This window comes from Phoenix dactylifera, chromosome 4 (assembly GCF_051530095.1).
Source record: "Phoenix dactylifera cultivar Ajwa chromosome 4, Ajwa_hap1_PhDact_Kaust_v1.1, whole genome shotgun sequence".
Classification (NCBI taxonomy): Eukaryota; Viridiplantae; Streptophyta; class Magnoliopsida; order Arecales; family Arecaceae; genus Phoenix; species Phoenix dactylifera.
In genome coordinates, this window is record NC_143193.1 from 45,592,264 (window position 1) to 45,618,731 (window position 26,468).

General features: G+C 37.7%; 1 protein-coding gene across 6 annotated transcripts; it reads right to left on the reverse strand.

The window, feature by feature from the left end:
* LOC103702935 (3'-5'-exoribonuclease family protein) lies at positions 1–25,651 on the reverse strand. Of its 6 annotated transcripts, none has more exons than XR_015977245.2 (10): positions 25,326–25,647; positions 25,193–25,242; positions 25,026–25,095; positions 24,820–24,925; positions 13,524–13,590; positions 11,166–11,241; positions 4,635–4,933; positions 3,926–4,056; positions 1,723–1,780; positions 1–390 (listed from the first exon to the last, which is right to left on the reverse strand). XR_015977245.2 is itself a non-coding variant. In XM_088720088.2 (10 exons), the coding sequence occupies exons 1-10, from the start codon at positions 25,483–25,485 to the stop codon at positions 383–385; spliced, it is 969 nt and encodes a 322-aa protein (XP_088576214.1). In that variant the 5' UTR covers positions 25,486–25,647; the 3' UTR covers positions 1–382. The 6 variants fall into 6 exon arrangements, 5 of the variants coding, with proteins under 5 accessions (XP_088576214.1, XP_008807566.1, XP_008807564.3 ...); XM_088720088.2 differs by having other exon boundaries at positions 3,982–4,056; XM_008809344.6 differs by lacking the exon at positions 1,723–1,780 and having other exon boundaries at positions 25,326–25,651.
* Between the last annotated feature and the right edge of the window lie 817 nt (positions 25,652–26,468).

Below are 26,468 nucleotides of genomic sequence, written 5' to 3' on the forward strand. Positions count from 1 at the left end.
TTCAGATTTTGAAACATTTTCACACAAAAGATCTCATCAATTCCATGCCACATCACAACTTTTACAGCAAGAACCCTTGCTTGCATGCGAAAAACTTTATTCTGGTCTGCATTTGTTAAGAACTCTCAAGCCAAAAAGCCGAAATGCAAAAGGTTTGGTGAAAGGGAAAAAAATTCAGGAGATTGAAGCTCCAGCTGACAATGTATCAGATTGCACAGGTTAATTAACCAATGCCCAGGTGAGTTTCTGATAAAGTTACATTTAAGTCAAATAATAGGGGGGAGGTTCCGCTCATGAAAGTGACTTCTGAACCTCAGAAGTGACTTCTTTTGGGGGTTTGTCGGCATGAAGCTGCGCCACAACACTCTTCTTGGAGTAGTAATCAATGACCTACAATGTAAAAAGAAGTGAACCATTGGCTTGGACTAATCTGATGAAAACTTTGAAGATGGAGGAAAATAACGAGGCACATTGAACGAGTAGAAACAATTGGTTTAAGCATGTGATGAGGTTGCACATCACTGAATAAATACACTCATAATCTCAAGATTCGATATGACAGTTTTGCCTGATATAGAACCCAATACATTTTAACTTCTTGTTCTTAACCAGTACCAAAATAAACTCTCCTGCAAGAATCTTACTTCTTATAAAATTAAAAAACTTTATCTAAAAGCTAGTGTTTGCATAAAACGTTGACCTGTCAATAATGAACAACAGGTTTGAGTCCCAGGATAACCATAAAAGAAACCCAGCATATCAGGATTTCTGGGAAAGGACTTGACCATACATTTGTCATGTATAGCTCAATATTGCACAATAGCTTGTCCACGTTGCATGATTTGTGGAGTTTCAAGATACTGAAACAGAGACCAAAATCTTTCAATAACATCTGAAAATAAGGTTATGTCCTTAAAGATGACAGTGTCTATGAAACTAGGTCATGTTTTTCCAAACAATCTTGTAATTCATATATTTGCCAGCTCGAGTCCAATCATTGCACAATCCAAATTTAATTAGGTTTCAGGCCCAATTAAACTTGGACTCAACCCAATTAAACTTTATTCGGCTTAATCAATTTAAATTCCAATCTAATTGAACCCAGTTGGATTTAGATCAGACCCAACCCGAGCTAACCCAAATCTATTTTAATTTCTTTAAATCCGATTGGATTAGTTCGGGTTCGGACTCGACCCGTTAATCCGAACCCAACCCATTAACCCATTCCCTCCTCCAGAAGGCTCTCCCGAACCCTCTTTCCACTCTAATCTCCTCCCCATCCCCTCTCAAGGAAGAAGAGGAGGCTCGAGAGAGGTCGAGCAGCCCCCCCCTTTCTTCTCCGGCGAAGGGAGGAGGGTGAACTCGGGAGGGGCCGAGCCACGGCCGCCGATGCCCGCGGCCGAGCCTGCGGCATCCCTGGCCGACCCCAAAGTCGGAGCGGCGGCTCCTTCGTTCCCACTGCGGTGGGGGAGGAACCCACCACCGTGGCCGTAGTTGCGGTCGAACTCGCTGCGACCAAGGGAAGGCTGCGGTCGGGCTCGTCGTGCCCAAAGGAGGGGAGGAAGGGCCTCCGGCCATTGACGGCTGCGGCCACGGCTCATCGTGCCGGATCCGCAGCCGAGAACACCAGGTAGGCTCTTCTCCCTTCCTTTCCTCTTCTTCTTCCTCCCTTTTTCTTTTCTTTCGTTATCAAAAGATAAAGGAACAGGAATTAGGGTCTACCTTGCTCCGAAGAGTGGCGCAACGTCCCTTGCTCCGGCTTCTCTGGTTCAAGGATTCCCTAAGGAAGAAGGAGATCTGTAAGGGCTATGACTATAAATAGGATTTTTGAGCGGTGGTAACCACTTTAGCTGGGTAGCTGTGGCCCCTTCCACCCGGTAGCTAGATCTCCCCGAAGTAGGAGGTGGAAGCCTCCAGGCATCGCCCCCAGCGGCTTGGCGGCTGTGGCCTCTTCCGCTCGGCAGCTGAACCGCCCACCTTCCTCTTCGAAGCAGGAGGTGGCGGCACTGCTTTGTGGTCGGGCATCTGTCGTCCCGTCCGCCTGGCAGCTGGATCGCCCACCTTCCTCTCCGAAGCAAGAGGTGGTGGCCTCCAGATGGGCTGCCTACATGGGTCTAGGTCGGCCCATCTGGCAGCCCAGGCCTAGTTGTCACAAACGCGATGGCAACAAACGGAACAAAATAAGAGTCCGAAACACAACAGTTATCCCAGATGGGATGGAAATGTAGTGACATCCAGCTATGGAAGCGCAAAGATGTTCCGTAATGATCGGATGGAAGTTCAATGGCATCCATCTAACTCATCTGATTAATGGCATATAGACAATATAGACTATGGAAATGCATGACCAGGCCTCTGATCATGTCCTACTCATCTGACTAATGGCACATAGAATATATAGTCTCCAGACAGTATGCAAGGACACGATGAAACTGCAACTTAATTGCAGGATGCTTTAAATATTATCTGGTCATAGTTGCAATTTTCTGCACTCCCTTTAGCAGGGCCATGAGATCCAATATTGAAATCTTTTAATCTGTGCAATACTGAAACACAGCTGCCATCATGACTCAAACTACAAGATTTTAAGGTTTTGGTACTCACAAAAGCATGACTTATGGACGTAAACGCTGAGCATAAATGACCATGAACTGGTTTGTAGCCCAGTGGCCGCACCACTATATTTGAAGGAGTTTGGATGGTATTTCCCCATATGATTGATATAGGTTTTTCCCCGTCAATTCTTTTAAATGATGGGTGGCGCTGCCCCACTATTTTCAAGATATTCAATAAAGACCATCTAAAAGAGGCAGTTATCCATGTTGGCACAACAACGTGAAATGGTAGAAATTTGTTTTCGACAAAAAGGTAAGCTCAAATTGATGATGAAGCATTTCCCTATGTTTCAAAAAACAACCAATTGGCTGACAACCTTGCCTGAGGTGGCTAAAACTTTCTGGATGGCTACAAAACCATCCTGATGTTCAAGATACAACTAGTATGTTTATTGACGTTCCACAGTTTGGTTTGAAGCTGTATATGCATCACAAATAGACAGAAGAGATGGAAGCCACATCAGATAAACAAAATCCTAAGAGGCTAGCTAGGTTTTCCAGCATATAAAAGAAAAAAAAAATTCATATTTGGTTGAAGCACATTACAGCGTGCAGAAAACTAGCTTCAACCCATTGGTAGTTCCATATCAGTTATTTTCTTTCCTTGCCCTTCTAGAAATTAAATTGAAGGAAGCTCAAAATCTCCGTTTGTGTTTCATTCAGGCCAGCCCTGCCAGATTATGCAGACCTGAATTTACAGACATGAGAGTGCCATTACTCCGATATTCTCCTTGGGCTGGTATAAGGAAATATTGATAGTGAACATGATTTTAGTACTCAACCTCAGAGTTAATGCCACTCAATCTATAAAAGGTAAGCTTTTTACCAGTGTCGGCAATTTTTTCCAGATAAAGGCATATAGATGGATAAAGAGAATGATCCAAATACTCGGCATGAGAGGGATATGAGGGAAACAGAGAAGACATAAATGGAAACTTGAAAAAATATTGTAAAATTACTGAATGAACTTATAGCAGAAATGAAATGATTTTAGAAACATATTTGCAATCAATTTCTTGCCCTCTTATCCCACTTCAACGCTTACCACAAACCTCCAACTAACTCAAGAGCAGTATGCAGATCAAATCTTATCCAGTCCTTATTCTTCACAAATTTTGATTTTTCCTACTCTTTTAATGTTTCAAGCTAACATTTAAATATATCACCAGACCAACCAACTGATTCCATTTGGAATCCACTCAGTTATATTGGACTGGAAAAGGGCCAAGGCATCGAATTTTGTGACCAACTGAACTGAAATGTGAGAACAAAAGAACAAGGATCTAAAGAATTTTAAAAATCAGTTTTACCTGACAGATTCAAATATATATATGTCAAATAGCAGATTAATCAAAAACTAGTCAACCTCCATCTCTGAAAGGGATTCGTTCAAAATGTTGTTTAGCTCCTTCACTCTACTCTTTGCAACTGCAATGCACGCCTACAAATCATCAAATGCATTAGTAGCCTTCATGTAATTCTTTGGTCAATTGTGAGTCACCAATATTACAAGCCAATTTATTATTGTCTATAAGTTTTAATGGATTATAGAATATCATAGTGATTTATGTCAGCTACCTGCTTGATATCCAACACTCATGCAGAATTCATATTGCACACATGAAGAAAGCACAAAACTGGCCATAAAACAAACTTCATGTTTTTCTTAAGATGTTGCTAGAAGCATATTTAAATTTTCATGGAATAGTAAGATAGATAGCTGACCCTAATTAGTGTGGGATTAAGGCTTGGTTGAGTTGAGAATTGAACAACAAGATATATAATTCTATGATGTTACATACTCTAAAATTTGTTCAAATGCATTTCATGAATTTAAAAATTAATTTTTTATTAAATTTAAAATGTGCATTTAAATCAACATATTTTTCAATTATCTTCTAAATCACATCATAGAGGTTAATAAAAGATTCGAGACAGCTAGTGTTTTAAATATCTTAATAACTTTAATTCCCCAAACTTCTACTCTAGTAAAGTTATAGGAGGAACGTGGTGACAAACCTTAATTGTTGACATGTTGGCAAGAACTGCTCCCCCTGGTTTGTATATTGACACAAGCTGGCCCCATGAATCTAACACAACAGTCACAAAGGTATCCATGATAGACTCTTCTTCTGAATTGGGGTCTGCAAGGATGTATTTTTCATGAAGTATGCATGTCAAGGAAAATGGCTTGCTCCTAAGTGAGAGCTTCCTCTTTTCTTTATTGACCAATTCTAGTTTTGATTTTCCTTCCGTGAGTTCACCAGATACAGCAACAACTCTTCCATCATCATTGACAGAAACAAGAGGGATCTGCACTGTAGATCAATATAAAATTTTTAGTCATTAAATTTAAGTACAAACTAAATGAGATAAACAAGGTAAATAAAACAATAGTCATCCTTGCAACAAAAACAAATTACCAGTCAAAGATGGGCATCAGTATGGACATCCAACCATCACAGAGGTGGAATAATATATGTGTGTATATTTATGTGTATGTGTTTGTATGTATGTATGTATATATACAGATAGAGAGAGAGAGAGAGAGAGAGAAAAGGGGAAGGGGTGGAATAGGATCCATTGGCTGGATTTCAAGTCACATTTGGTCAGGTGAAATCAGAAGATAGGGATCTGACATTGATGATTCAAGCTGTTGGATATGATCTATACCTTTTAACTGCATACTGACCAAAATTATGTGATATCAATAAAGCACTAAAATCAATGGTCCAACCAGGAAGAAGACAAACACAAACTTGGAGTTGTTGAACAAGAAACTAAGACAGCAGCAAATGCCCACAAAGTGCTTGGACTTGAAGAGGCCAAATGAAAGCTCAAAGAAACTTGAAGAGGCCAAATAAAAGCTCAAAGAACCTTGAAACCTCACTGGCATAAGTACATAAAGTAAGTAAATCTTATAAAGGAAAAAAGCAAAGCTACATCGAGGACTTAAAAAGGGCCAGCTAACTAGCAAGAAGATGATGCAGATAGGAAAGGAACCAATGAATTAGCAAAAGGGCTGCGATCCCAGAAAATAGTTGAGATAATAAATGAAACAATGTGTCTACCTATAAGACGGTTTACATATCAAATTTGGGGGAAATGGTTGTGAGTTGTGACACATGGCATAAGGGCCATATGAGCTAACAGGGATAACTAAAGTGAAAACCATTATTAACTTGTCACAGTTTCACAAATTGTGCCAATGACATCAATATATGACACTGTGACAAGGTGCTTTTACTTTACGTCATTGACATTGTGATATTCACCCACATTTGGAAATCAACAAAAAGGAATTAATGCACATTTATTCTAAACCAATTCAAATAATTCAAAAGAATGTTACAATGTGCTTCACTTGAATACATTGTGTTCAACACGAAATAATTGACATATTCTAAACAGCAAGCTTATAAAAAATTGCTAAAAAAATGAAAACTTATAAAGAAATCATGACTTAAAAAAACTGTCCCGGTCATCCCGTCCTGTTCCAATGAGATCATGGCACACGAGATGGATGCAGGACTCCTAAACTCACTTCCGTCCCCCATCCCGCCTCCATCCCAGCTGGGTCATGCACCGATACGGCCGTCCCAATTCATAGAGTGCTTAAACTGAATAGGAAAAACTCTCGGTTCCTGTTTTTTTCCACTTGACAGGGATAACTTTTATGAACCTACTTAGTTCATAGATCTACAATGTAACGATAAATATTTAAGGTACACTGAACAAATTGAACTTCAAATGGTGTTGGTTACATTGTATGTCATGGCAGCACAAATTGGATTAAGTTTTTGCTTCAAAGAACCTTTTAAATAGGTTATTGCTTGCTTGACCCCCTTTTGAACTAAGCCTAGTCCACTTGGTCCTTGGTCAGCTTAGAAGACTTGGATTATCCCCAAATACCCAAACAAACTCAGAAATTGGATCAACCCATAAATAGCTTGGCCCAAAATTTACCTGGCCCAAAACAGAATTTGGAAAAACATTTGAAATTCTTAAACCCAGCATGTGCTCGCATGTGCTTGGGCATCCCCCCGGGGGGGTGGAGGGGGTGGTTACTTGAGGTGCACAGCCGCACATGCAGAGAAGAAGACAAACTCCTGATGGAGTCATCTTCTTCCTCGACTCCTGATGGGAATCCGACGCCGAGAGGGATGCTGGAGTTCGATCTCAGCTCTAATTAAACCATCCCAGATCCCTTCAACCCCCACCAGCAGTCTTAGCCTCAAGTGGATATTGCTGGTGTTCCCGGCTTCATCTCGAGCACCGTCCGCCACTGCCATAGGCTAGCATCATCGAAACAAGGTATTAATCTTGTAATCCTCAAATTGATTTTCCTCCACATCCTCCTTAGCCTTTAAACCATGTTTTTTGGTGGAGAGGTCGCCAGATTTGGTCGGGAATTTTGATGCCCTGTTTCGATTATGAATCCTCCGTTCCAAGCTTCGTTGGAAAATCTGAAGTAAAAAGGGCTCCAGCCATCAGTCCACGACCATGCCAAGCTCTTTCCACTACGTCGAGGAGTGACCCTGGGCTTTGCTGCCGGTTAGATGGAGTTTTCAGCCCTTCTAAAGTTGTGTTGATCACCAATTTACACCCCTATTTTTTATTCCTTTTCAAGCGTCGCTTAGCCATCGGTTCCACTGTCGTCGGAAGATGGACCTTCCGCCTCCCAATTCTTCAACAGTTGTCCTTCCCTATTTTATGTCAGGAAGGAAGCTCTAAAGCCCCTATTTTCTCCTCTATTGTTCCTGTCTCCCTCACGACAAGTGGACCGCAATGGGTCCCTTCTCCTAAGATCAAGGTCGACCTGAACTCAGCCCTCATCTCGGGGACCTAATTTCCATGAAAATATTTTACGATTATTAGGCTCGATCCTTTATGGGGGTGTCAAGATATAGAATTTTTATTTTTAAAACAATCATGGTTAAATTTCTGATAGAAATATAATTTTTGAATATTAAGCTCTGAGAGAGATTTTTAGACTAAGAGGATCTGTTAGTTAGTTGTACTCGCGATATAAGCAATGTAACCCTTTTTCTAGATTTATCGGCAATTTATAAAATATTCATAATTTTTGAAGTCGTATTATTCATTATTTATGAACTTGACGCATAGTGTTTTATTGATATGCTTTTTTTTCTAAAATATTATATGATTCATGATTGAACATGTTGATTTCAATATGGATTATGCTAGATTGATTTTGATATTGCATATTTTATGTATCCTTCAATTTGGAACATGAAACATCTTTTTGAGAAAAAAAATTGAATCGAGATGGATTGGGACTCGCTGTTGGACTATGTTTCGATACCCTATTAGTGGAAGGCATATGTTGGCACTTCGATACTCTACCAGTGGGAGTTATATATTTTGATACTTATATCCTATTGGCATTTTGATACCCTACCAATGGAAGTTATGTATTGACAGTACAACTATTTCTAAGCTCATTATCTGGCCTAGCCACAAAGTATAAGTATGGTCATAGTTCATAGTTCACATGAATATGAAATTTTGAAAGATCTAGGATTTATAAACGAAATTTGAATTTTGAGAAAAAATGGATTTGCATGCACAATATTTTGATAATGTTGCACGTCTAGATTTAGTTTTGAACTAATGTACTTCATATACTTATTTTTAGTATATTATTGTTTATCTTATTACCTGATTTATTTAGTTTAAATGTTCATTACTTACTGGGTTGTCTAGTTTATTATTCAATATTTTACTATTTTTACAACTGATAGTTAAGATGGCATAGGGACATATTTTGGAAGAGTGATTAGAAGCAAAGTTCTTTTTTTTTTATTTTTGATTAGTATTTTATTAAAAATATGATGTAAGACTATTAGATATTACTAGAATTTTATGATACATTAAGTTGGATTTTAGTTATTTAAATTTTAGAGTTATTTAAATAATTATTTGATTCCACTACTTGCTTTATGATATTGTGACGAGATGTCTTGCATGTATATGAAAAAAAATTTCTATGAGTATGCAGCGATTACCGCATACCTGGCCCGTATTTTCAGGTCGAATGCGTGACATTAGGTTTAAGGATAAATTATGCCTTGACAGAGGACTTTGAAACCAATTATACTAGAATTTTAAACCATGTTTACATCACCCAAGTAACTCTGAACTAACCAGTATATCGCAAGAGCTTATAGGGTATGGGTGAACAATGTATGCAAGCTTACCATCCTCCATTACGTGCAAATTGGACTATGCACATGGATAGTTAAATGAATAAAAGCATAAGATAAGTCAAAATAATAACCAAGTAAACATTTATAAATAATTGGCTTGGAGGGAATTTGAACTCATGGCCTTCAACAAACTAGCTCGGATACCATGTCAAACTAACCACTAGATCCTAAGTGCCTATGAAACAAGAGAAGATGGGTCAATATTGCATGTTAGGCTTAACAATAACAAAACCTCTAGTCAACAATCCAAGAAACCAAAGTTCGCTATCTCGGTACTATATCCCGTACCGGTGCCATACTAACACAGTGTCAGTACGGTACAGTACGGAATTTTTTTGACGTACCGAGTGTCCGTACGCCATCCGTACCGGGTACCGGTACCGAACTGGTACAGTATACCCCGTACCGCCCAGTTCAGGCCGGTATAGTACGCCCCGTCCCTTCCGGTTCGGGCCGATTCGGCGTACCATGCTAGAAACCATCAAACACTCACCTAAGAACTCTACGGAAGACTTTTTGGGACCAGCCTGACCCTATGATTGTTAGTTTGATCAAGTTTGGTCTAAATTTGGGTTGGTTTTAGATCTCAAACCTACGCCATTAGCTTATTTAATCAAAATTAGGTAGTGATAAAACTTAGGTTATGTTTAGTAGTTTGGTTCAAAGCTTAAATTGGCTTGGCATTAGGCAGAGTTCAGATTTTGCCCAATCCAAATTCCTCTAATGAATGACAAAACAATGAGACTTCCTTTGACAAATGTGCTTATTGTATTTAAAGATGAGTCATGCGAGGACTTTTCTTAAGCAATGTCAAACATGCCCTTTAAGTGTTTGAGAAAGTCACAAGTGGATTACCTTTCCAACATTTGGGTCTTTGGGGTGACCCACCTACCCCTTTGAAGGTCCCCTCCTCTTTCATTCCGCTAGATGCTCCCAACATCAAATGTTTGGAATCCACTTGCAATCTAACTCAGCAAAAGTGAGATGATTATTTGCAAGGGAGGCAATCAAGTTAGTGCTATCATAGTGCACCACATCACTACATATTTCATGCCCTTGCCGAACACACCACTAACTAGGATGGCAATCAATATGGCCCCGTTTTGGAGAGCCATTGACAGTAGAGCTTTTGGAAGTAGAGCTTTCTGAAGTAGAGCTTTCATAAATAGTTGCTTGTTGTTGGTAACTACATTTCTAAAGTATTGTGCCACTTTAACATATGTTTGGTAAACAAACTGAGAAAGTACTTTTGGTATAACAAAATGACCATAAAAAATATTGCATAGTATTATACAATAAAGAATAATAAAATATAATATGTATTAACACATAAAAATATGATATAGTATAATATTACTATAATATAATATAATATTATAATCATATAGTAATATAATATTGTATACTGTAGCATAATAATTTAATATAATTTTAAATTATTTAACATAACACATCAATGTATTATGATATAATGTAATATAATATTATATTTATAGTATAATACAATAATAAAGATATAAAATATTATAATTATTGGCGTAAATTAATTTCTCATAATATAACATTTTCTAGCTAAGTGATAAAATTAGTTAAACAATTATTAAAGGAACATTCTGTGTAATTATTATATTTTATCATGGGTATTTTGGTCAAAAAAATAGCTTTTCGACCAAGTCTAAAAGTGGTTTTTCGGAAAGCTCCAAAATGAAGCTTCTCCCAAAAGCTATTTTTAGCTTTTTAAGAAAGCTAAAACAGCTTTCCGAAATTTTTACCAAACACCCCTATTACATCTAAAAGTGCTTTTAGAAAGGCAGAAAGTACTTTTTGGCCCTCCAAAAGCTCTCCTAAACGGGGCCTATATCATCCCATCAATCTTTTTGTCTCAAGAGTGACTCAGATACCATTACATCCACCATCTCACCACCCCATTGACTTCCTTCAAGATATCCAATAGTTTCCTTGGTGGTCACCTTTGGAGCGGCTCATGATGACACTCGCCTTCCTTCCAATACATCCTACTTATCATCAATGCTAATGGTTATGTTTACTCTAGATCTTGATTGAGCAGTAAGGAGGGGCAGGAGGCTTGTACCTCTTTGCCACAAATAGTTCTAAAGATTGTTTTGCTAAATTCTACACGATAGGAATAAGCTAGGAAAACATCATAATCAGAAACTAACAACAAGCCTTAATCCATCAATATGGAATCACTTATGATCCTATTTCCCAATGTATGATTGCAGTATGTTGGGCTTAAATTCAACATAACAAGAAAAGGAAAAGAATGTAATAAGTTGTAGCTGAGCAAGGATGAACTTACAATGAGAAAATGCCGCAACTGCTGAAAGTAAAGCAGCATCAAATAGGCATCCATCAGCATTGAGACAGTAAATATCCTTCAAGACACAAACGATAGCCATTTTGGTCAAATATCAACTACAAAAACTACAAGCTCCCTCAGTTGCTAGAATGTCAATCATTCAATAACTACAATTCTGAACAGACCAAGGTTTTAAAATTCGGAACCAGACATGCTTTTAATCCTCTAGAATTTCAGTTTTGATAGTTTCAGTTTCAGCAATTTCACTATGAGATTTGCAGTTTCAGTCAAAAAAGTTAGGAAAAAATCCAAAAAATTAGAAAATAAAAAAAAAACGCAAAAAGTTATTTCACATCATTTCATTGTGTTTAGAGTTATTCAGGGTCATAATTTGTGTAGTTTAGGTAGTTTTAGGTGGACACTAAATTGTTCAAAGCTCATGTACTACATATATCATAATTTTCTCTAGCTTCTATAATTGTTCTTCACTTTCTCTGTATTTTAGACTCTCCTACACTATTCTCTTTGATATAATTTCCCATATTTTCTCTAATTTTTACATTTAACTAATTTTGCTGCTAATTGTTGCTCATTTTATTTCATTATAATAACTCATCTAAGAATGAAAAAAGCACTTGACCATATTTCATCATATTCCATTCAACAATCCATCCTAACAAGAAAAGAACCATCCAAAATAAAACCCATTTTATTCTATTATTTCATTTTAATGTATCCCATCATTCAAAAGAAAAGAAAAGAAAACTCATTTAAGTAGAAAAAGAACCACAGCAACATGTTGCTTTCTCATTAGTAAATATACATCAAAATCGCATCAGCCACGGCAATAACCAACCTTAGCCAAAAATAACATAAATAAATTATTAGAGCTTTAGATAAATGTGATATCGAACAACATTAACAAATTTTAAAAAATATTAGAAAGTATTGAACATATAAAACCTATTGATAAAAAAAAAAAAGATAAAAAAAAATATCAGTTTGGGTCAAAATCTGCTGAAACTACCAAAACTCAGCCAAAATTGGTCAAACCAGCTAAGACAGGTCTCCACAGAAAATGATCTGTTTGGCCATCATACATGCATACATATATACATAGTTACGTACAAATATACATACATATAGACTTACATGCACAAGCACACGCGCACATACATGCATGCATAAGTACACAAACACATATAATTGTAAATGCCCTAAAATAATATTTCCTTAATTGCTTCTGTTATTAGATGTACTACTATTATTTGCTGCACTTCTGTTGTCAGGTGTACTACAACAGTATTTTTGTCATAATATACCTCTCTTGAGTGGTTTCCCTAATTTAACAACATAGGAAAAAAGTGTCTAATCAGATCTGTGATTGAACAAGTCATCTTTTCTCCACTTCTTGATTCTTATTTTCCTTTTTTTTCTTGTATGTTCTTTCTTATTCTCTAATAAAAGATCATCTGGATTTCCACTATTAAAGGAGATAATAGCAGGTTAAAGAACAAAACATCAGGCAGTTTAAAGAACAAAACATCAGGCAGTTCTCTCTACATTTGGATCTAGATTTAGTAAAGTTCAACAGATTCAGATGCAATAAAAAAAAACATATATAAAGCACACACAAGATGCACGTAAACATGCATTAATGTTTAGTATGTGTATAATGGATGGAATGTTTATAAGAGTTCTTGGCCTTAGCTTCTTCGTATTCGAATCAATAATAAACCTTCTATATGAAAAACAATATTATCTATCATGATTTCTCTATGACTAAAATTTCCTAGGAATAAAAAATCATGTGTTTCAGAGGTCTCTTTCCAATGCATCAAAAAGTTATAAAATGGACATAGAATTATAGTTAGTGAGCTGAAATATTGCTGCAGGACATATTATTTCACAATCCAAGCTCTTGACCTTCACTAGACATCTTAAAACACAAATAAAAAACAACAAATTCCACTGATTTCAGTGCATCTAAACCATAAACCAAAACAAAGCTTGGCATTCTACAATGAACATTGTACATGTGTACACCAGATGCAAAAGATGCCTCCAAGATAATGAAATATTGTTCCTAAGCAATTTAAACAATGTAGATTATGCTCAACAACATAGGTTTCCATTTTAAAAGGTCAATCATTTCTTTCACATGGAAAGCTCTTGGGGCCAAATACTGTTAAATGCTTTCTAGCTCTACTGTTCATACATCAACATGCCCATAAATTTTAGTACATATTTTTGCATATGCATGTATTTATATTTTATTCAAATCAATCTAAATTTTAGAAAAATGGCGGACGAACTTTTGCACAGGAATAGTGAACTAAGAGAAAAGGGCAGCCTTACCAAGTAGGCCATCCATGCAGCCTTTCCACTAATTAAGGACAGTTCATTCAAGTTTATCATCTCAGAACTGCAGAAATTCAAAGAGTAATTTCCATAAAATGTCATGAAGCATTCCAAACAAAATTAAAAGAAAATAATAATTACATTAATGAAAAAATATGTTAAGAACATATCTTATGATCTTAAATGGCCATCAAATGGTTCTAAAAGGAAAAATATTTTGCTCAAGCTATAAAAGAAAAGAGTTTGCAATTGGACCGCACATCATTTTGCAATACAGAAGTTTTGAGTAGTATTACATGGATGCAAACACAAGAATGGTATTCAGACACATATCCGAGTATCTGACATCAGAAAATGAAAAGATCAATAGAGAAAGATAACTAGAAGATATATTTAAATAGTGTATAAAAGAAACAGTGATATATCATTTATTATGGTTTTCCAATATGCACATTTCTCTTTCAAACTTCTCAATTCGCTTAAGATTTTTAAAAAAAAAGATATTACAAAATGTTACTGTAACACCTATATTCTTGACCAATCTGTAAAAAGATAAAAAGCTTGATTTTAACATTATTGTAGTGAGCAAACTCATTGTTGGAATATATTTTTCATCCCATTTATAAAAGCAACAACCTGATGCATCAATTATTCATATACATTTCAAACATAGATTTTAGGTTGGATGTGGGTGTCCAAGTAAGACAGGTTTTGATGAATCTCCTCGTTTCCACACATGGGATTATAGCAACCACTCTGCCATTCAGAATCCAACAGGAAATAAAATATAGACTTCTAAATTCATCACTAATGATGCCATTAGCATAGATTGTCATCCAAAGGTTTTGAACAAGCAGCATAAACCAGCATGAGATTGAGGAGGGCCTAGGTAAGGAAAGCCATTGAGGAACTAGGTTGCCTGAAGCCTTCATTCTGATGAACAGTCCAAAAGGAGCCACTCTTGAGCCATTCACTATGAATTAGGATATGAGCAAAGTCAAACCCAGATCAATACCAAAGGTTCTTGTAAAGAATCTCTTTCACTTCTGAGGAAGAATACTCTGGACCTCCATGAGAGCCCAAATTGCAACTCAACATCTAACTTTAAACCATGTTAGCATAAAGGCCACCAATTATACAATTGATTATATTGGTTACTTTATCTGGTTGTGAAGAGGCTTAATGGAAAATGGGAGGCCAGTGCAGGAACCTATGCAATAAACTAAACAAGTAAAAAAAGTTGGAATGCTGTTCTTGTTGGAATTTGCTAAAATCTTAAGAATAGAACTAGAGATATAGTTGTTATATTTAATTAAAACCATAATCAGTAATCATGTTTAAGATGTTATGTCTAAGGAAGACTGGAAGGATGTGTGGGGATAACTTCTGTTGTTGCGCTGGAACACTCACACATGGCCAAACATGTCAGAAATGTATAATAAATTTTTCAGCTTTTCATCAATATAACAGCATATTGGACAAAATAAAAATGCTCTCTAGTTAGCTTCTGTACTAAAGAAGACAAAGGGGCTATTAACTGGAATACACTACTATCATTCACCTTAATGTTCTCCAACCAGACTCAAGACACAATTTTCTTACAACTTTCCTGAACATTAACATTGTTGACAAGCCAAGCAGATCTTATGCCTAGGCTGCCCAGCCCTGGAGTACCTCCAACATCAATATTAGACCCAGAATCAGAATCAGCCCACATATATCAGGCTTCAAAGGGCCCTAGACAAGGTTCTTTTGTCATGGGGTTCAAAATCAGGCTTATAATCATCTATAAAGCCCAGCTCCAATCCAAACACAATTGGGGTCCTTCAAGTTTCTAAGCCCTAATCTGGATTGCAGATCAGACTTTCAAGTTTCAGCCATGATTTGTTTTAGGCAAGGAATTTCTGCCAATCAAGAGATACCAATTTTTGACAAACCAATTAGTCAACATCTTATTTTACTTTATTGTCTAACCAGATTGGGTAGCTATATCTTATATAATTTATGCTCAATTAGGTCAATATATGAAAAGATGCTAGAAAAGTACATAGTAACCTAAACAGATCAAGATGGGAACTAGGTAAATGTATACCAAGAGGGATGCCCACACCCTTTAGAGAAACAGATAGATAGGCAAACAAATTGATCATCTCACTCAGCCCTAACAACAACTAGGAGGAACCTACAAGCAAAGAAAATGAACCGAGCGCCCAATGAGCCTAGATGGTTTAGGATTTCTTGACCAAGGCACCTAAAACTAAAGTAGAGGAGGCATTTTAGACCTTTTCTACAGCAATGTTTAGGGTTTCTAACCACCAATGCATGAAATCACACATGAAGGGGGAGGGAGAGGGAGAAGGAGGATGGGAACGAGGGAGGGAGGGAGAGACCAACCAAGCGAGCCAGAGAGAGGGGAGGGAGGGAGGGAGAGAGAGAGAGAGAGAGAGAGCTGATCAAGAATCATATCAAAAAGGATGAATCTCCTATAAAATAGTACCTGATGAGTCATCCAAATTTTGAGACCATGTTGTTGATCATGATCTACAGTATTACAGCGTGCTTAAAAACTAAGTATTTCTTGTATACAAGTGAGTGACAACAAAATGGATGTTATACATTGAATTACGAAAAATAATTGCAGAGAAGATATATATAAGAAATGAATACATGCAATTGATCAAAATATACACATCATGAAACAAAATTCAAGTTCAGTCCGTTTGTGCATCTGTATTTTGCCTTTGGATTCCCACATTCACTGCATATCTCTTATATATACAATGTAAACTATGGACATGATGGCCAATTGTCTGTTCATTCAACCAACCACATGTGATCACATACAAGTGAGGTCAATAAAAGAAAAGCAAATCCATTTCTTACCTATGGCTCTGACCAAATTACAAAAAAAGAAAAGAAAAAGAAAAAGAAAAATCCTCACAGCCACAGATCCATGCTCACCATGTTTGTACCAGCACTAACCCAAGAGATCATTGTTTAACCTTTTCTACTTTCAATCATTTTTTCCTTTTGGCCTAGAACCAATGGATTAACCTCACAAAAAATTGATGGCCAAGATTGCTTTCACCAGCTTAGTTGGATACCCACACCAAAAATTGATGGCCAAGATTGCTTTCACCAGCTTAGTTGGATACCCACACCAACAAAAGTTGCTCGACAGTTTCTCAACAAAAGCCTACTCCTAGACAAATGTGTTTCCATGAACACCCCCATTCTAGGCCAAGGTTGGATAATGCCATCACCTATTATAACATCTATTATCCAAAACTACTATTTAACAATTAAATTCACTGCAGTTTCTGTTGTTTTCCAAGATGAGAAAGGACTGGAATTATTTACAAGTATGTAAAAATTATTATAATACTTACTATTTTTAAAAAATAATACACAGAAAAAATATGTGTAGACCATTGTACATGAAAAATAACAGTTTTTCCAGCTGCATGCAAAGATTTGGTGATTCCATAAAATATTACCTTAAACAGGTAAACAGTGCAAATGTTAACTAATAATCCATGCCCATAAATTTAATGAATGTTATTTTTCTTTGAACTATGTTTTTTCCCTCAGGACCTCAGTTAGACATGCACAAGAAATAAAGGTAAATACAGAACTAGAGGGTCCTGACATTTTTTTTGGAAAATATGAATCAACACAAAGAACTTGCCCATCGTTTTTTTTTAGAAAAAAAGAACACTGAAACCATGTTCTTTTTGCTTCTTTGTGTTTCTTTGGAGGCTGGCTTCATGAAGCCATCTTCAAGCCCATCCAAAATATGGTCATTCAACTCATCTTGCATCGCTGCACATGTAAGGCAAAGAAAGAGAACAAAGACAAGAAATGGAGGGGGGGGGGGGGGGGGGGGGGGGGGGGGTTAAATGATTTCCTAACTCTCTAGTTAGAACTGCTGAGTTATGCCCCGTTCGATGCGACGTTCGCAGCGGAATTCGAACGGGATGTCGTTCATCGTATGAACGCGCCTTGGATCGTAGAATTCAAAAAATTTTCTGGATCCAAATCCAGAAGATCTTTGAACTCATTAGGGAGGGAAGATTAGGATCTAAGGAGGGTTGATAAAGATTTATAAAACTGAAACAAAAAATCAAAAGTTTTAGATTTGAAGATCTCATCTTCAAAAATTTCTGCAGGTGTAGAACACCGCAGCCTGATGATCTGTCTAGGTTCCTGGTTAAGCCGCACACATGTCCGGCCTCTACAGGTATCCACACGAGGATTTAATCATCTGAGATAAGGTCTTATCGGAGTGCTAGCTCATTGCAAAGACCTCTAATGACTATCATAAGTTGGAATAAGAATCTGCAACTTACCTCCTTGAAGAAGAACCCTTTCTTCTTCAACCTTGCTTGCGATGGAGGAAGAGGAAGGAGGAAGCTTGCACGTGGATCTTCCTTGCCTTGCTACTGTGGAAGTAGAGGAGGATGAAGACCCCTTGCTTCCGTGAAGGAGGAAGAAGAAGGGTTATGTGGCGTGAGGAAGAACTCCTTCCTTGCTGCCGTGTGGTCTTTCTTCCTTTCTTTTCTTCTCAAACTTCCAACGCCTTGGAAGAGGAAGAAGGGAACTCCTTTGCTGTCGTGCAGGAAGAGGATGAAGGCTCCTCTTGCTGCCGTGGGATGGAGGAAGAAAGGAAGAGGAGGCGTGGAGAGGAAGAGGAGAATTAATTCATAATGTCTCTCTTGCTACCCTTTTATAGATTGGGTTTAGGGCTTCTCCTAATCTTATTAGGAGTATGGGAATATAACCCACCCTTGGATTAATGCCAAGTGTCCAATCCTTGTGCTCATAGATGCATGACATGTGTCCACTTAATCAATTGATTAATTTTCTAATCACATTAGGATTTCTAATCTCATTAGGAGAATTAATTGATTTGGGAGCATGCATCCTACGACGCCATGTGGACTTTAAAGTCCGCATAGTGTGAACATGACTTAAGTCATATCATCCTACGACGACATGTGGTCTTTAAAATCCGCACAAACCTTGGTTTAATCAAATTGACCCAATCATGAACCCAAATCAATTTGGGTCGAACCTAATTTGATTTGGCTCATTAAATCAGCCCAATTGCAATCCAATTGCAATCAATTCCACTTGATTCTTCTTCCATTAACTCACTAACACTTAGTGGGTTAATTCAATCACCAATCATATTGATGATTGATTTCTATTGTGATTCCAAATCACAATTATGATAGCTGACTAATTAAATCCTCTATGTGTGTAACCTCATAGGTTCTATTCTGACTGGTAGTGAGACATATTGAGATCTCCAAGTCAATATCACTGAAACTCCTTTTAGTGGACTGAAACAATTTCAGTTCTACTCTTAGGGTTCACTGATCACCAAGTAAATGCCTTCGAATCTCACAATCCACTAGTAACACCTAGCAGTATGTGGTGGCAACCAGCAGAATGGAATATCTGAACCTCTTGGTGCAGTTAGCGTATGATACAGTCCCTCTATCATGGATCCCGACGTGACGGAGGTTATGGATATCTCATCAAACCCCATCGTCCGTCATATGTCAAATTTATACGACTTCCAATTCGAGATATCGAAACTCTTTTTCCAAAATACGTGACCAGAAATTTATCAAACTCAGTCTCATAAATCACATAGGATCACTCCTAATCTATCAAGATCGATAGATCCCATCTAGATGCAATCCTATTCCAAAATGAACCAACTGCAGCCAATCCGCACTACAAGGATCCGAATGGCTATGGCCCAAGTTCACATGCTCGTCAAACTACAGCAACCTCACAGTGAATAGCTGAGGCATCGCAGGTCAAAAGACCAGTCATACAACTACAGCATAAGTAATCACTGACGAGTGGATAAACATCCATGTGACCACTATCTTTGGTCAAGCTCAGTACCTTGTCCTCTAACAAGTACTTGCATAATCACTCCAGTGTCTCTACACCGTGGACTCGAAACTCGTCCATCTGACTAAGTGATTTGTGTATTAATCTCGGCGGATCGATCACCGTCCCTCGTGATGGATCCATCGATCAGGAGCATTTAGAAATTAATCTCTAATGACACATGCCTCAAATTCTCAACTCCTTGAGAATATGTGTCATCATCTATTAATTTCTTGGACGATTCATGGACACATACAAACATGAATGAAAAATAAATTGCCCAATATTATTTATTAATAAGAGTCAAATTACAAATTTGTTCCCAGATTACAAATATGCGTCAGCCACGTTGGCTTCTAGGGCATACTTCTAACAAGAACTGTAACTAGGAAACATAACAGCTTGGAAAGAAAAAAATAATAATTATAAGTCCAACACTCCAAATCCAAGCAAGAATGAAGACTATAATTTTTTCCTTCATGTGTGTTACACATACTGAATACTAGTTATAAACTTATAATAATGGGAAGGGCACAGAGCCCAGCAACATGCTAGGCTCTAAAAGTCTTTTGCCCAGTGGTCTCAGTGGGACCATCATTGTAAAGTGGTAGCCAGTCAAAATAAAAAAAGAACTAGGTTAACTTCCTCCATATCAAATACCAAATACCAATCTATAAATCATATAAAAATAGAATATTCATCGAAAAAATCATTGCAGGTTGATGCCCAGACTACACTATATCCAAAATTCACGCCAAATAGAAAAAATCAGGCAACATTCATTTTTGTTTGTGAATTTTGGTCTTTTTTTCATGGATTTGGCTGGATTCATGTTGTGGATCAAAGCATCAAGAGAGTAGAAGAGTTCTCTCTGCCTTCCTCACTCTCTTCTTTTGTTCAATCCCCTCAACCACACTAAAAAATAAGATCGACAAACCAACCATATAAGGGTATGTACTGCACGCCATGCCCCCCCATATCTACAAACCCTGAGCAAACTCTGGGGCACACCATGCTACTTTTTGAGCTAATATATGACCAATACTATGTTGTGGTACTTCAAACTTTAATGAAGAGAGAGAAAGCAAAGGCAGCAACTTCAGTGCAAGTTGTACAAACTAGGATGCGTTGGTTTGCTATGTACCAGGGTACCATTAGTGTCCTAAGAGCTGGTTCTCCGTCAGTCCAATCAATTACACTTAGTATGGACCACTACAGGCCAGCTCTTCCTACTTTGCATTTAACAATGCTCTTTACTTCCAGAATTTCATTTTGTGCATCCATGTTGCTTTCTCTTCGATATTTGAAAAATAACATAATAAATAAAGCAAATAGTTCTGCATGCGGTAACCACTACTCCATCTTGACAAGATGAAAACGGTAAATATAATTTACACTCTTTCCCATTTCAAACTGCAGTCTTTTCTGCAGAAAGCATTTCACAATTTTGTTTCACAAATTGATCCCAATTTGCTTGACAACAATGATATGTGCTGTATATTCAAAAACAACATTATTACATTAATACATGGCATTGCAGGTTGATGCCCAGCCTACACTATATCCAAAATTCATGCCAAATAGAAAAAATCAGGCAACATTCATTTTTGTTTGTGAATTTTGGTCTTTTTTTAATGGATTTGGCTGGATTCATGTTGTGGATCAAAGCATCAAGAGAGTAGAAGAGTTCTCTCTGCCTTTCTCACTCTCTTCTTTTGTTCAGTCACCTCAACCACACTAAAAAATAAGGTTGACAAACCGACCATATAAGGGTATGTACTGCACGCCATGCCCCCCCATATCTACAAACCCTAAGCAAACTCTGGGGAACACCATGCTACTTTTTGAGCTAATACATGACCAATACTATGTTGTGGTACTTCAAACTTTAATGAAGAGAGAGAAAGCAAAGGCAGCAAAACAACTTTCAGTGCAAGTTGTACAAACTAGGATGCCTTGGTTTGCTATGTACCAGGGTACCATTAGTGTCCTAAGAGCTGGTTCTCCGTCAGTCCAATCTATTACACTTTGTATGGACCACTACAGGCCAGCTCTTCCAACTTTGCATTTAACAATGCTCTTTACTTCCAGAATTTCATTTTGCATTTGCATCCATGTTGCTTTCTCTTCGATATTTGAAAAATAACATAATAAATAAAGCAAATAGTTCTGCATGCGGTAACCACTACTCCATCTTGACAAGATGAAAACGGTAAATACGATTTACACTCTTGCCCATTTCAAACTGCAATCTTTTCTGCAGAAAGCGTTTCACAATTCTGTTTCACAAATTGATCCCAATTTGCTTGACAACAATGATATGTGCTGTATATTCAAAAACAACATTATTACATTAATAGGCCTTTTCTTTTCACATAAAAGCATGAAATAGCACTTCCAACAAAAGACAAATATACAATACGAGTAGCCAAACCAATTGGGTGCAATATGCCCCTTTATTAATACAACAAAATGGAATGAAGGTCAACTAGTAAGAAGTATAACGTATTCACCAAAAATTTTGATGGATCTGAAGTAAACTAAATTCAAACAAGTATAGAGTTATATGTTACAAGTTATATGCAATAAATTAAATAATACATATCATGTAAGTTAAAGTTATATAAGTTTTCAAATTAAATAATATAACTTGTATAACTGATACTAATCAAGTATTTAAGCTAACTAATAGTTATTAACAAGTAATGGTTATATGCTTATAAACTAAAGTTTATCATAATTCTACTATTATGATGCAAATAACTTCGAGCCTTTATCCAAAGTCCTTCAATCTCCATTCATGCTTAACAGCCACCAAATTTCTGACTGTGAGGTGCTTTGTACACACTCTCTTCTTTAGCAGAAGTATACCCTGATAACTTTAGTTCTTTAAGAGAGAAAAGCAAACTGCACCAGCTAAAAGTGGAGTGTCTTCATCAGAGAGGGAAACAAATAGGTACTGATACTTTCTCATAGAATCATGGCCATTCATGCTTTCCCCCCACATGCATTATAAGGCAAGACTTCTAATAATTTCTAACAGCTGTGAGTTATAAATCAGGTCAGAAATCTATAAATTCTTGTCAATAGTAAAAAGAATGAGCGGGGAAGAGAGAGAGAGGGAGGGAAAGGAATCCTTTAACTCTTTGAAGATATTTAGAATCAATGCAAATGATATTTAGATGATAGGTTGTTTGGAATAGAGGAACAGAACAGAAGAGAAAAGAGAAGAGACAGGAGATAAAGATGAGAAAAATGATGATTTTTCTCCAGGTGTTTGGATGCACAGGAGAGAGGAAATTTATCTAGACCGTCTGGATCTAGGGTAAAAGAGAAATAGAAAATAATATTTTGAGCATACAGTTTCTCTCCAAATCTTTACAATTTAAGTGCCAAAAAGAAAAAAAAAACTGTGGGTTTGAGGTGACATGGTTTTTTTCCATTTCTCTTCTTTCCTCCCCACTTCTTCCCTTGTTTTCCTAACCACATGAGAGAAACTCAATTTCCCTACTCACGTTCTCCTCCTCCCCATTTTCTCCCAATCAAAGAGGAGGTCTGTGAGAACCCATGGAGGCGTGTGTATAGTCCCACATCGGTTATTCGACGGAAAGATCTTGGCTACTTATATAGGACTAAGGAACCCTAAAAAATACCTTCCAACTAGCCTTTTTAGGTGAGGTCCTGGGTTGTGACAATTGATATCAAAGCCTGGTTATCCTAGTGGTGGTGCTGGTAAAGCTCACCAAACAGGTGGAAACCCAAGTCCGGCTAGTGAGGAGGCATAATCGAGACCGATTCCTTTGCATTCAGGTTTTGGACGATCTTCCTAATTGATGAATTTCAAGAGATTTTAGAGCAAAAATTGTAACTTACCTCTACCCCTAGTATTAATTATGATCCAATTTACATTATTTGAAAGTTAATCTATTGCTATTATATTTTGCTGAAATTAAGTATCATATGCATGCTGCATGAAAATGATTGAATCGAGTATGTTTAATTTTACTTGTGCATGATTTGTATTTTATTGTGATATCGTATATGTTCTGATTTTGCTACTCTCCAATCCAACTATGATCACACAGGCTTAGGATCTAGTCCCCTTCCAAGCCTCCAATGGGGTGATCACTGGCGCATGCCGGCTGACAGCATGTTGTAGTCAGGAGCTAGTTTTCTTTCAAGCCTAGCCAATTGAGGTTGATCGTTGACACATGCTAATGAAAACATATATCTCTATATGATTTCGAAGCTAGTTTCCTTTCGGGCCTCCAGTAGGGCAATCATTGGCTCATAACTAGCAACGGCATATTGTAGTCAAGATCTAATCTCTTTCGAAGCTTGTTACGAGTTGATCGTAGCCATAATTGCGAGGACTTGGAAAGTGAGAATGGATGGTCCATCCCTGGTTGTGGAAAATTTATTTTTGGCCAAGTGCATTACATATTTTGAAATCTATGTTGATAGATATGATATGTTTCATGTATTTTCAGGATGTTATTATTCGTGAAAACTCATGCAAACTGAAATTTCATGTTTCTTGCACAATACACTTGATCTTACTAGAGGTTTTGGTAACTTATTGGGTTGTGAAGCTTATTATCTCTCTTTTATTTTTTTTACAAATACAGTCGAGTAGACGAGGTTTGGGATCAAGCAATGAGGAACTTAGGATTTAGAAAATATTTGATCAATGTCTCTTGGAATAATTTGATGTATTCTTATTGTTAGTGATTGTGGACTATTTCTTCGGAATAAATGCTTTAGTTTATTTAACTCCACCACTACCTGAGTTAGAATGATATGTGTATGAAAAAGGCACGCCTTGCATGATATCCAAGGCATCACTCTAGGGTTCATACGGTCGTATCACATGATCGACCTATACAATAGGTTCGACGCGTGACAATTAGTGATCCTGTAAAGACCTATGTGGGTGCAAGGAAAGTCCCACGTCCGTTATTCGCTGGAAAGATCTTGAGTACTTATACAAGACTAAGAAACCCAAAAAAATACCTTCCAGCTAGTCTTTTTGGGTAAGGTCCTAGGTTGTGATAAATAATATCAAAGCAGACCCTGCCCAAATAGACTTGAAGACGCTGCAACACAAGCTCTTTAAGACTGACGATAGGCCGATAGTAGTGCTTGTGATTAGATTTGAATGGATTTGGACCCTTAGTCTAATAAGAACGTTAGGGCTTAAATGGGGAGTATGTGAGGATCTGTGTCTTACATCGGTGATTCACTGAAAAGATCTTGGTACTTATACAGAACTAAGAAACCCAAAAAAAATACCTTCCAGCTAGACTTTTTGGATGAGGTCGTGGATTGTGACACTAAGATGGGCAGAAGCTATAAAGAGGAACCCACACAAATCAGAGCATACCTCGTTATAACATCTGACAACCGCTGTGAGATGACAGGTGCCACCTCAGCGGGCCTTCCAGACCTAACGCTTGGAGAACAAATTGGTGGCATGTGGAATTCGATTGCTGCAGAAAATAACAGAACCCAGATGGCAGTCCCCAAAAAAATAAGCATTTCTGGCAAAAATAAAGAAGCGGTAAATATCATATAAAATCGAATGCAGACCTAGGGATCCCTCATCGGGCGCATCTGCCGAAGGGATCATGACTTCAAGCTTGATAGCGGCAAGCATGGTCTGTGCATCAGAAGCATTTCATCAAGCAGTCGAGGCACATGTTCAGAAAAGCATTTCCAAGTTACAAAAGGAGAAACTAAAACCGAAGAAAACGCACTGTATCACCGATCTTAACCAAAGCAGAACCATCGGCAGAAGCAACAGGACCTGGAGAAAGAGAGGAAGAGAGGGTTTGTTTTAGAGAAAGGAAAAGTTGGCATTACGGGAGACAACAAAGACAAGAAGAGTACCAAGGGCGACGGTGGTATCTCTAGCGCGGTTGAGAGGCCGGGCATCCGGGCGCACCGACTCGAGAAGATGGCGCTCGTAGAAGGGGAGGGGGAAGAGACGCCGGTAGGCCTCCACCTCAATCTCCCCTGCTAACCCTTCCGTGCCCTTACTCGATTCCATTCTAACGGCAATTTTTGAGACCTGGACGCTGTTGTCGAGTGTCGGAGCGTCCGCCGTCCGCCAGGCGGCCGCTCGCAGCGTGGAGAGGAGGAACAGTAGGAAGAGCTGGAACTGGGGAGCGGAATCTTATTCGGTCGATCTCCCCATCGCCATCGAGCCTTAATCTTATTTGACTGGGTGCGTGGGTGGGTTAGTTTAGACCCAAGCCGGTCAACTTCTCATCTTTTACACAAACCGGGATAAATACACTTAAACAGGGTAAACTTGGTTTAAACACCTTATTTTTAATAAAAAGAAAAATTACCAGGGCCAGTTTCACCCTATAACTCTTGCTTTAAAAGTTTTGAAGCCGTCTTCGAAATTTGGTATGCTGTTCAAAGTGATCCTTCCAACCATTATGTTCGTCTAAGCTCATGGGATTTCGTCATATGATGATCAAGTGAGACCTTTACGATTAAGTAACTCTTATATTGGCGGCACTCCCTAATGGTGTTATTTATTTGGCAATACGCTTCTTCTCTTTAGTAGCGTGCGATTCAAGCTTGGATTCCCCTTCAAGCCGCATCTCCCACTCTTCTCTTTGGTCCGGTTCTACCATTGTGGAAGAAAGTCTTCTCTCAGGACATTGTGTACGGTGGCAAACCCCAAACGACACTTCTATGGATGTTCAAAGTATGAGGTATGCTGATTTCTATTAAGAGCTTCTATGAATCCTTCCACTTTAAGGCTCAAACTCAACTTTGAAGCTCTCCAATGCAACAAAAGCTTGAGAGGAAACTCCAAATATGCAAAGTTGCTGACTATTCTCATATAGATTTTTCTTATGCATAAATTATAAAAATTTTATTAAAAAAAAAAAGCTACCTTCTCTTTTTTGTGGTACAGTATTAATTAAAATATATTTTTTATTTTTTTCATTAATTTTTTTTCTCCTCCCAACCAAATGTGTTCTCCACCAAAATTTGCCTCTAATTTTAGTTTGT

What these genes read in the sequence shown, in the direction of transcription:
- LOC103702935 (XM_008809342.6), bottom strand. Translation starts at nt 25,485, where the DNA reads ATGGAATCGAGTAAGGGCACGGAAGGGTTAGCAGGGGAGATTGAGGTG. An exon ending in AGATACCACCGTCGCCCTTG is followed by an intron (nt 25,243 to 25,325) that starts GTACTCTTCTTG and finishes CTCTTTCTCCAG; the next exon opens with GTCCTGTTGCTTCTGCCGAT. An exon ending in TGGTTAAGATCGGTGATACA is followed by an intron (nt 25,096 to 25,192) that starts GTGCGTTTTCTT and finishes TCTGATGCACAG; the next exon opens with ACCATGCTTGCCGCTATCAA.